Source organism: Cavia porcellus, unplaced genomic scaffold (genome assembly GCF_034190915.1).
Source record: "Cavia porcellus strain 051 isolate PalLab524CR breed Dunkin Hartley unplaced genomic scaffold, mCavPor4.1 scaffold_6, whole genome shotgun sequence".
NCBI lineage: Eukaryota > Metazoa > Chordata > Mammalia > Rodentia > Caviidae > Cavia > Cavia porcellus.
The window spans coordinates 46,794,649-46,806,850 of record NW_026947489.1 but is presented as its reverse complement, the minus strand read 5'-3'; the positions used below and the strand labels follow the sequence as shown (position 1 = coordinate 46,806,850).

General features: G+C 35.9%; 1 protein-coding gene across 9 annotated transcripts in view; it reads right to left on the bottom strand.

The window, feature by feature from the left end:
• Positions 1-12,202, bottom strand: part of Ubn2 (ubinuclein 2) — a 116,418-nt gene that overhangs the window by 102,448 nt on the left and 1,768 nt on the right. For 8 of the 9 annotated variants that reach the window (XR_010048074.1, XM_063250573.1, XM_063250572.1 and 5 more), the window contains exon 2: positions 6,165-6,257. Coding sequence is in view for 8 of the 9 variants with exons in the window: in XM_063250573.1 (XP_063106643.1) it covers positions 6,165-6,257 (93 nt within the window). In the remaining variant the exon portion in view is untranslated. Of the gene's footprint in view, positions 1-6,164; positions 6,258-8,792; positions 8,914-12,202 lie in introns of those variants that run through there. The other variant, XM_063250577.1, reaches the window with a different exon arrangement.

Sequence of the window (12,202 nt, the reverse complement as noted above, 5' to 3'; positions counted from 1 at the left end):
AACTACCCTTGTTCCACCTTCTGTTATACCACTCCTTTTCTATCTATCCTCCATCCTCAGTTCCCTAATTAAGCAGAAAGTCATTGATATGCAAACTGTATAAATTGTAATCAAGCTTTTGACAGTTGCCAAAAAAGAACATACATAGAAACATTAAAATTTTACCTAAAGAAGTTTAAGACACATCAACAAAGGTTTCTGTTAGTATCCTCCTGATTGGACAGACTGATTTGGAATTGCTTTCTTTTCTCAGCATGCTTAGCAAAACTACAGTAGAATTCTGCAGTAGAATCAGTGTTACCTGACAAAATTTCTGAACCTATACAGTTTATTACACTTTAAATGGGTCTTAAAAATATCAAAATTTATTTCCAAGAAGACCTCTGAATTTTGCTACATCTAAAATGATGATTAATTCACTTGTCAGAATAGTAGTAGTTCACTATGACTCAAATACTATATAGTACTTACTGAGTCATAAGTACTTGCTTAACCTGATAGTCAGTGTCTCATGCCAATGCAGTACAATTACACTGTAATATGAAATTGAAAAGCAAACAAGACACTGCTTAGCACAGGACCCTTCAGCACCTCTAAAGTAAACTAACAGCCAACATCCACTGACCATTGGTGGTAGACAGAACAAGCAAGAAAGACTCCAGAACTGAGAAAACATCTCCTTGTCACAGTTTCCCCATCTTTCCCAGCCTTGCCATGACCTCATCTCTTTACTTCTATGCCAACTGCTTCAATCTACCAACAGTAAGGTAAAGTGTGAAATCAGCAGATAGATTGGCACGAGCTGACCTCAGCACACCAGTACTGTACACAGGTTTCTATAATCTCCGTTTATACATATAAGGCCCCAAATATCCTTAACTGCTGATTCTCAATAGTCCCAAAGAGACTAAAGGAGGGTGAAGAGACCTTGGAATTAAATGAGCATGTCATGGCAAGTGGACAGAATTGGTAACTGAAATAAACTACTGCTTGAGCTAGGAATTCTTTCTTGCCCTTTATTTAAGACTCCCTCCCTCTTTCAGTTTTGTTTTTAAAAGGTATTTTATCTTTTTACTTTACACTCATTCTTCAGTATCCTAGATTGGTCTAGGATCCCTTGAGCACCCAAATACACCTATGCTCAAGCCCTTTACACAATATAGCATTTGTATGTAACCTACTCACCTTCTTCTCTATACTTTTACATTTTCTCTAGATTATTTATGGTACCTAACATAATGCAAATGCTATATAAATAATGGTTATACTATATTATTTACAATGATGGCAAAAAAATTTACATGTTCAGTATATAGCTGCAATTTTTTTTTTAATGTTTTTGAACTATAGTTGGCTGAATTCATGGATGCAGTTATGGTAGGCTGGGCATTATATATATCATACTGTTGATTGATAGACCCCCAAATACACTGGTATTCATGTTTTACAAGGAAAGTTTTATTTATTGTGATATTCCCACGTTTGCCCAAACAAACCCCTTCACCCAAAGTCCTCTAAGGGCCAGACCTAACATTTGGGCAAAAGAGGAAAAAGCAGCCCCTTAAGATTTTCTCAAGGAAGCCATAATATTTTAGCATAATCTTTTAGCAGGTATGATCAACTAATAATGAGTAGCTGATGCAATTCTAAAATATACTCAGGAGAATATAAACGCTTCCATAACATCCATTTGTATCAGTACCATATTTGAGGGCACATTTAAAAAATCCATAATTATTTTAAGTACAAAATTATATTTCTTTTGATTCAACTGAGTCATACTGATTGTGAAACAGTCATCAGAAATTACAGTTCTTTAAAATACTGGAATTTGTTAAAACATACATGGACAAAAAATCAGTTTTATAACTCATACCAAAAAAAAAAAATCAAGAACTTTTAAAAATATAATTTGCAGGCCAAAGATATAGCTCAGCAGCACAAGTACCTGCCTGGCAAATGTGAAGTCCTGAGTTCAATCCATGGTACCAATAAATAAATAAATAAATAAAATAAAAATATAATTTGTTTGAGTAAAATGAGTATTACTCTTATTTAATCAACTTTTTTATAAGATTGCTCAAAATTAATTTTATATAATCAAATCTACCCTTGTCCTTTTTTTTTTTTTAAATAAGTATGAAGTTACTAGGACTGAGAGCTCCAAATTGCAGAGAATGAAATCTGCATGGTGGTATTCAAAGCCTTTATGGGGTAGTAAGTGGATATTAAAGTCCTACTGATTCATGAATGCTAATGAATGGCTGGCAGAATACATGTCTTCCTATCTACGAGCTTCTCAGAACCAAAGTCTTACACTTTAGTCCCCGCTAGGCATCAGGTATTATGCTTTCATTCATTTGCACCCAATTTTAGGTGCATAACATTTTAAGACGTCTGGGGTAACAGAGTTCAGCAAGAGAAATCTTCCAGGCATCACAGGTTATCCTACGTTTGAAGAACAAATCTGTATCTATTAAACTGAGCTTCACTCCCTGCTGTAGAGTACAGATACCTTCAAAAAGAACACACATCATCTAGAAACCGTCTAGAAACTTGAGCTGGAACCTGGGATGATTAGCCTAAATGTTTGCCTTAACTGGGAATGGAGAAGGCATGGGAGGCTTTTTACGCTTAATCTTGCTTCATTCTAACAGTTACCAACAAGACAAATTTAGAATTTACACAGCAGTACAAATATCGAAACTATTCAGTAATAAGATTTATGTACAGCAATGAATTTTGTATAGTGTACTATAAATATTTGTTACACTGCCCCACCAAAAACAAAAACAAAAAACCACTTCGTAACTTGCTAAATATTTGAGTATAAGAACAACATAGTAAGAAACAGAGCACAGGCCACAAAAATGGGACAGAGCAGGAGGGGAAACTCCCTAAATACAGTATGCTGTCTTACTGTTTTCTTACAATTTTATACTCCCTCTTATTTCTTTCTTTTTTTTTTTTTTTTTTTGGTCTTTATCCTTTTTATCAGTACTGGGGATCGAACTCACAACTGTCTGCCTGCTTGCAAGGCAGGCGCTTATGCCGCTGAGCTAAATCCCCAGGCCCTCCCTCTTATTTCTGATACATTAATTTTCAACTACAAGGATACTTGAACTTGCTACTCTGAATACTCCTATTTGAGATTTTTTTTTGATAGCTGAGTCAGAAAAATTATCTTCTCTCAGGTCACTTAGGCCTAGTAACTTTCTTAAATGGTTCCAAATATTTTTATATATATCTCTGTATATCTCACACTACTTATGGTATGCTTTTAGGTTGCTGCACATAAAATCTCCATAATATAAGACATTTTAAATCCCTAATTAGAATAAAAATAAGAGTAAGCAAAACAAAACTGTAGAAAAGAAACAAAGCTTATTAATTCGGATTATAATAAAGTAGTTTTTCTTTTATCCCTGAACAATGCAAACTCTGAATATATCCAAATATTTTGGAACCAAATTTTACATATCAGCTTAAGAACATAGGTCCCAATGTTTCAGAACATAGGTTTTTCTATGTCAGGTACCATCCTAGAGCTCCCCAGGAAGACCCAATGCTAACTCCCAGGTTGTACATCATATACTGATTCACATTACTTATAAGATTATATGCTAGGAGTTTTCCCATATGCAAAGGGCAATTCTAATCCATGCTTTTATAAATTATGGCAAATAAGGTACACTAATACAGTACTGGAATGAAAGGATATTGGATTTGTGAATATAGAGGAAAATTATAAATACATTATCCTTTGACCTGAATTTTCTACTTTTAGGAGTCTATCCTGAAGATAAACTTGAAAATCTATGAAATTTTACCACACAATTTATTGCAGCACTATTGATAAAAGCAAATCTTAAAAATCAACCTGGATCACTGGGGAACTGGTTACGTAAATTGTAAAATTTCCATCAATGAAACGGCAAGCAGCCTTAAAAAGAAGAGGAGAGGAGGGGAGAACTCTTCTGTGCGTCTTTTTTCCTTTTTATCAGTACCAGGGATCGAACTCACGACTGCCTGCTTGCAAGGCAGGTGCTTATGCCACTGAGCTAAATCCCCAGCCCCTTGAGGGGAGAACTCTTTGCTCTGGGTGGGAGAATAAAAAAGAACACCTCCAAGATATAGTAAATGCAAAAGCAAAAAGCACAACGTATGTAAGAGCTTGTAGTATGTATAATACAGGGTAGGATGGAATATATACATATATACAGTACGTGAAAGGATAATATAACATCTCTAAAAGGACATATCCCAAACGTTACCCGGGAAATGAGATTAGGTGTGCACACAACACAAGAAGGAAATGGATGACTATGATTTTTAAAATTTTGTAAATTTTCAGGCATGGTAGCAGACACCTGTAATCCCAGCACTCAGGGCTTTTTTTGTTTGCATGTTTGTTTTGTCTTCTTGAAACAGGGTTTCACAATGCAGTTCAGGCTATCCTTGAACTGACTTTATACTCTGGTCTAGCCTCCAACTCCTGGCAATCCTCCTGCCTCAGCCTCGTCAGTGCTGGGATTAAACCACTGGTTTGAGGCCAGCCCAAGGTATATAGATAGTAAGCTTAAGGCCAGCCTGAACAACATAGAGAAATCTTGTCTCAAAAACTGAAATAAACATATATGTGAAATTTTGTAAATGTGATACTTGGTTAAATATTAAACGAATAGGTATCTTTCTTTTTTTTTTTTTTTCCATTGATACCTGGGATCGAACTCATGACCACACGATTGCAACCTCAGGTACATATGCCACTGAGCTAAATTCCCAGCCCCACGAATAGGTAGCTTATACAAAACAATACAGAAAGTATTTTAGGGTTCATACATTGAGACATACTATAACCTCAGACAATTATACTTTAATTAAAACCTACAAATTAGTACAACAGCTTTTGCTACACTTTCTATTCAAACCCAGGTTCATCCCTAAATTTATCATGTCACAGAATACAAAAATAGGAGTCTTTGAAAACTCTTTGGCCAGGAGTGGTGGGGCACACCTATAATCCCAGCACTCAGAAGGCTGAGGCAGGACTGCTGTGAGTTCAAAAGCCACCCGTACTGCATAAGCAAGACCCTGTTTCAGAAAAAATAAAAAAATAAAAAAAAACAGAAAAAGAAAGAAAAATCTTTAGTCTCAATTTACAGATTAAAAAAAAAAAAATGGCCCAAAGAGGCTAAAAAACTTCACCAAAAGGATAAAATTAGCAGGTGCAAAGTAAACCTAGAACTTGACTCAAATTCAATTCTTATGTTTCTTTTACCTTCAAATGATGTCCTAATTACCACAAGGGGTGAGGAAGTGTCACCTACAATCCAGTTTGCATTCTGGACAACATGAATGGCAGGGCTAGTATGAGCTGATAGCCCATCTCTAAAAGACACTTCTCAAAGCTCACAAAGGAACCAAAAGGGATACATATAATTATATGTGGTTTTGCTTCTCAGCTGGATTATGTTTTAGCAAAGTGCGAAGAGCAGTTAAAGCCGTCAGATAAACAAGGCATGTGAGTGAGGCTTTCTACAGCACTGATATATTTTAAAAATATGAAAAAACATTAAACAACTTAACCAGGTAATTAAAATTATTTTTATATTAAAACAAAACATATTATAGCACAGAATACAGAACATAAATGAACATTTAAGGTACATAAAGTACACAGAAGTTTCTGGATGAATCTAAGTCCTATCAGGGGGCCTTGAAGGACACTTTTTGCAACTCGTAAGAGCCAGGAAAGGTTGTGAAAACTACAGCAGGGGAATTAAGGATTAGATGTGAATTAGAAACAGTTGAGCTTGGATATGGTGCCTACTTGTGGCACTGAGTCACCATAAATCACTAACTTGTGCTCAGAGCCTTGTTTCCTGTCTGTAAAATGTGGTCAGGGTTACTTTCTGTTCCGTTCAATTCTGTTACAAGAATTGTAGGTGATTACACTAAACTAACTGCCTGGCTCTAGAGGCACTGAAATGAACTCTGACTGTCACAAAGCTATCGGACTATCTGCCTGTCTGACCTCTCACTTGGCTTCAGTTTGTGAGAACACAGGCAATGGGCAGTGACAAGCCCTTCCCAGCAGCACCCATAGAAAGGAAATACATGAGGATAAAATCACTTAGGTGAACACTGCTCATTATACTCACATATTTCATTTCAAACTTCTTGGCCAACATTTCCACTTCTTGCCTCTCCTGATGCTCATCATTGAACGGGTCTTCTGTATGAAAGAATTTTTTCTGATTCAGAGTGAAGGGGAGAAGAAACAAAAGTATTAGTATTACTTCAACTGTTTTTATCGGTATATGCTAATATCTTCAATTACACTGTAATAATTGAATATTATAAATAGTAATACAGCAAATGTGTGTTCAATAAATCATTACATAATTCTTCAATTACATTGTTATTCAGAGTTGAATACACCCTTCATCAATAATGACAGTTTTTCCTGCCAGACATGGTAGTGCACACCTGTAATCCTAACACTTACTTGGGAGGTTGAAGCAGGAGGATTGCTGTGAGCTCAAGGCCAGGCTGGACTACAATAGTGAGTTTAAGGGCAGCCTAAACTCCATAGCAAGACTCTATCTCAAAAAAAATTCCCCAATACTAACAAGCTACAAGAATTAAAAGTAACTAAAAGGAATGCTGGTTTACATCAAGAATATTTGCAGTTTTAATAGCCTTATACATGGTCCATAGTTGTTTTACAGCCAAGAATTCAATTCAAATTGACTCCACCTGCAAAATAATCACATGATTGCCTCATCTAAAATAACAAAGAAAAAATACAATGAGTATTAGATAAAAACAAACATGCATGTGACGTTAGTTTGACATCTTCCCTAACGAAGATTAACTGTTCTGGTTAGGAAATGTCTCTAAAAGGATTTTAAGATTATTAATCTGAATCAACCTTATCTTCCTATAAGTTATCACTGAGTATCTTCAGCTGCCCTGATTCTGCTGAGACCAGAACCAACACTTCATATCAGCAGTCTGCTGTCAACGGAGGCCTTTTTCAGGCAATATGCACTATTTCTAACTAAACACAGGTTACAGAGTAAAGAGCTGCAGAAAGATTACATTAACATGGCTTCCTTCTAGCAGAGGAGAGCAAAAGTTTACTGTAAAACATTGTTTAAGACAAACACACACACAGTAAGCTAGGGTCTTACTTTTATAATCTACTTGGCAAAACAAAAATGTCACATCCTCTACTCAAGCCTATTTTACAGACACATTTCAATAAACAAAAGCAAAAATAGGAAGCTATCTTTTCTTTTTTCTTGAGACAGTGTTTTGCTATGTGGTTTAGGCTGGCCTTGAGTGCACTATGTAACCCAAGCTGGACTTGAATTCTAGGCAATCCTCATGTCTTGGTTACTTTTTCTCTTGTTGTTCAGACAAATACCTAAGGCCCAAAATTAGGAAAAGGAAGGCTTATTCCTTACAATTTTGGAAGTTTCAGTTCATATTCAGTTGGCTTCAAGGCACGGTAGCATGGTGGGGCCACCATTCATGGTCCCCCAAAACAGCAAGAGCAAATTGTGCAAAAAAGAAAACACATGCCTGCTTCCTGCCCTCACACTGTATGTCATCTCCACCCCTGGGCAGGTGCAACACTCCAATCCCAGCCCTAGACAATAAACCAATTGCAAACATTAGATTCAGCCATGTCCATGACTGCATGAGGCTTGGGGTGGAGGGGCATCCAAACATATAATCTATAACACCTCCTGCTTCAGTATCCCCCATGCTGGGCTACAGGTGTGTGCCATTATGCCCAGGTTGGCACACTTAAAAAAATTTTTTTCAAATCCAATTTAAAACAACTGACTTGAAAGGAAAAAAAATTTTTAAAGGAAGGTTAACATCTTATATGACTAAAAATGGAAATTGAAATACTGGATCATTTGGCTGTCCCTGAAGGGTAAGAAAAATATGCTGAAGAGACAAAAATGTACACACTTTGGAACTGAGACAGTGCATCCTAGATTTAGGCTGAGATGTGATCAGTTTAAAACACATGCTAGGAAGATATGATCAGAATGATCAGAACAAATACAAAACATTACAACACAGGAGTATTTCTGTAGGCTTAAAGGAATTGATTTTAGAATCTTGCAAACTGTAATAAATAATAAACAAAATTACAGAATTCCTTATCCCAAAATGAATTCTTGGTAGAAAATATTAATATGATCCAAAAGGAAAGAAACTAGTTAGAACAGAATGGTAAGGACACCAGGAACAATGGGCATATTTAGGTGCTGTCCAGCATAAACTTGAAGTTAAAGTTTAAGAAGACTGAGCGGTCACCATGGGCTCTAATTAACTGCTCCCTCCACCCTATGAAGCTTGAGTGTAAGTCTGATCACCAGTCTGACCCACTTCATGTGCACACATATAAACACATGGATTTGTATTTTTAATGACATCACCTTTAATGTCATTCTAAAGTACTTCAAGTACCTTGTCCAGGCATCAAAAGTACACCTCTTATTTACTCTTACCGGTTATAATAAATTTAAAGAAATGCATTCATTTTTCTTTCATACCTAAGAACAACTTCCCTCTCCTCTTCAAAACCAAACAGGCATACGTTTTTTTTCAGGAGAAACAAAAAATATGAAAACTACTAACTACCCATATGCAAAACTGATGCAATAATTTTGCCCTCTGCTCTGAACTCATTAATGCCAATTTTAGATTTTTCATGTATCTTATCTAAAATATGTGATATGGAAGCCAGGCGCGGTGGCACACACCTGCTACTTCATTTGAGCTCAGCGAGGGCATCTCGGTAACTTGGAGACACTTTGTCCCAAAATAAAATAAAATTAAAAAGGCCTGTAGCTGTAGCTCAGTGTGAAGATCCAGTGTCAATTCCTAGTACCATGAAAAAAAGATAAAGCAATATGACAAGTAATGAAATACCACAGAATTGTGAGGGCCGGGGTACAGTTCAGTGGCACAATGTGTACTGGCAAGTGTGAGGCTGTGAGTTTGATCCCCAGTGCTTAAAAAAAAAATCCACAGAATTCTGAAACAGGATAGTTATACTAACACTTAAGTCACTTTATTTTTCTCAGAATTTCCATTAAGTTTTCAAGTTATGATGCTCGCAAATAGGTACTCTGGTAAACTGATTTTTTGTTTACTAAAAGTTAAAAAGTGTTTTTTTTTTCTTATGTATAAATAACTGGCAAAATTTATTTCTAAAACATACTGCTACCCTCTACCAAGAAACAGCGAGCAGAGGAATTTCTCAGGGCAAAATGAGTCCAATGGCCCAGGCACCACCCTGAGCAGCCTTGATTATAGCACAGGGCTGCAAGAGAGCACAAGGTCAGGGCCCAGCTTGGCTGTATCCTGACAGCTTGGAAGGTGGCTTTACTCTTTATATTCTGTCAATGTGTGCTCATTTCATTATGTTTTTCCTCATTAATAAAAACAGAAGATTGAAAAATTCTCATTGTACTTCAGTTAATTGGGTTTTACGGTTCATGAAGATCTTACAAAAAGGGTTGATTTAATACACCTCAATATAGATGGCACCCACACATAACACATTTTGTACATCCCTGCACCTATCACATTTAGGATATTAGAACTACAGTTCTATTTAGTGGTAAATGGTACTTCAATATTTAAATTTCTTTTTCCCTTTTTTTATTCAGCCTGCTATAATATACGCTGTTCAAGGGCTGGACAAGCTCAGAGACATAAGTGCTTGCCTTGCAAGTGGGAATTTGTGAGTTCAATCCATGGTACCAGAAAAAAAAAAAAAAAGATACACTGTTCAATTGCACTAACTCAAAATTACAACTGTTTGAAAAATATTACATCTCTAAAAATAAATGGACTCTCCCCAGAATGAGAATAGGATAGACCAACTGAGGAATCACATTTCAGATTAATTTTAATGTTCATATTTTACTTCTGATGATCTCATTTCTAGAATTTCCTTTCATGGAACTAAGATAATTTTACTTAAACAGATGTTTTCTATACTTCCTTGTGTAATAAATATATTAACTGGCATTAATAATAGGAAATAACTGGGTATGCACTTGCATGCCTATAATCCCAAAACTCAGGAGGCTGAGGCAGGAGGACTGCCGAAAATTCAAGGCCAGCCTAGGCTACATAGTAAGCTTACAGCCGATCTGAACTACAGAGTGAGACTGTGTCTCAAAATACAAACAAACCCCCTCAAAACAAACAAATAAAAAACATGGGAAATAAAGCAAATCTTTGAAACAAAAGTACAGTGTATAAACAACAGAACAAAATTTTTTTTGGAGTTATATGACAAAAGATGTGGCTCAGCTGGCTGTGGTTGTTAGTACACGGTTATAATCCTAGCATTCAGAGGTTGAAGCAGGAGGATCCCAATTTCAAGCCCAGCCTGGAATGAAATATTGTTTATTTTGTTTTTTAAAAAGATACATGGTTGAGCCAGGCATGGTGGCACATGCCTATAATCCCAGCATTAGGGGGGTTGAGACAGAAGGATTGCTGCAAGTTTGTGGCCAGCCTAGGCTTCAGAGAGTTGAAGGCCAAACCCTATCTCAAAAACAAACAAACAAGATTGATTAGAAAAAAAATGAATAAATCCCTTGATAGTATGTATAAACAACCAAAAAAAAAACAATTAATTTTTCGGTTAGAACGTGTCATACTCCACATAATGTTTCAGTCAACAACAGATCACAATATCCAATAGCATCTGCTACATAGCCTCAGGGTATAGTAGGCTATACCACCTAAATTACTGTAGGTTACATCCTGTGACACACTTGGTTAAAACACTTTTCTTAAAGCATTCTGTCATTAAGTACCTCTTGACTTTAGTAGTTCTGGTATCAAGTTAACAAAGTTAGGGCATTCAAATGAACTTCCTTCCTGAAATTTTCCCGTAACTAAGAGATACACATCTATTATAAATTTATCATGACATGAACATTACAGAATAAAGATTTTTAACAAGGTTTTGGTACTTCTACTACCTCTATCTTCATTTTTGCAGAATTCTCTGCATTTAAACTGCATTTAACTGCAAGACATTTGGCTTCACTCAGCACTGTTACTACAATGGAAAGTAGTACTAGTAAAATTAAGTATAAGCACTTTGTGTTTCAGCCTCATTTGCAAAATGGGGATAACAGTTTACCTCAAAGTTTTGCCGGACTAGATAAACCATGTATACTGCTTAGAACTGTGTCTATCCCATACAACGCAGTAAATAATAGCTGGTATTCTTTTTTCTATTTAAAGATAATGTTTTTCATTTGTAATTTATGAAAATTACAAAAATTGCACGCCCATTTAGATTAGCAAGTCAAATATCATTTAATTGAAAAATGCTCCAATTCAGTATTTTCAATATTGTTTTGGGGGGAAAATTACATAGCATAGGATTAAGAGGGCACTAAAGTGAGTCTACACAAGAAAATGTTATCCAACAGGGACCAAAATAGTCTACCCTTACCAATTCATTTTGGCTGAAAACATTCTATAATGATCTGACCACACACAGTATTTGTAACTAATGATCAAAAGATTAGCTGGTTACAAATAAACGTGTAGTAACATTGTTTAACATGACGCTTTTTGACTAAAGGGTCATTTAAACTATAAACTAGTTGAGGATGAAAACACAACAATCTTCTTCTGGAGTCAGTAGGATCTAGCATGCTAAATCAAGGCCTAAGAACGAGCATAATAGCTAAAGAGAACAATGTTGCCTTATTTTTCACTGTTACTGTTATCATCTCTAACTCATTTCCAAATATCAACCCACAGCAACAAAAATTTCAATTACAATATAAAAAAGACAAAACTCCTATCCTAATCCCCATTGTTCACGAGTGCCATCCAAGGCATAATTACGTATTTTCGATAAAGTTTGTAAAAAATCAAAGGGAAGGGTTTTATTCACCATCACTTTCCAAAAATTACAATATCTTCAAATTTGGACGTATAAAACTAATGATCTACACTCAAGCATATGATGTGTAGGCGCCAAATAGAGCAGAAGAGACACCTTCCCATTCAACAATATAAAAAAACTACACACACACAAGCACAAAAACAATGCTAAAAAACGTTTACCAATACCAACACCGGAGCGAAAATAACCAGATAACAAATCCACTTCTCCGCTCCTAAACTG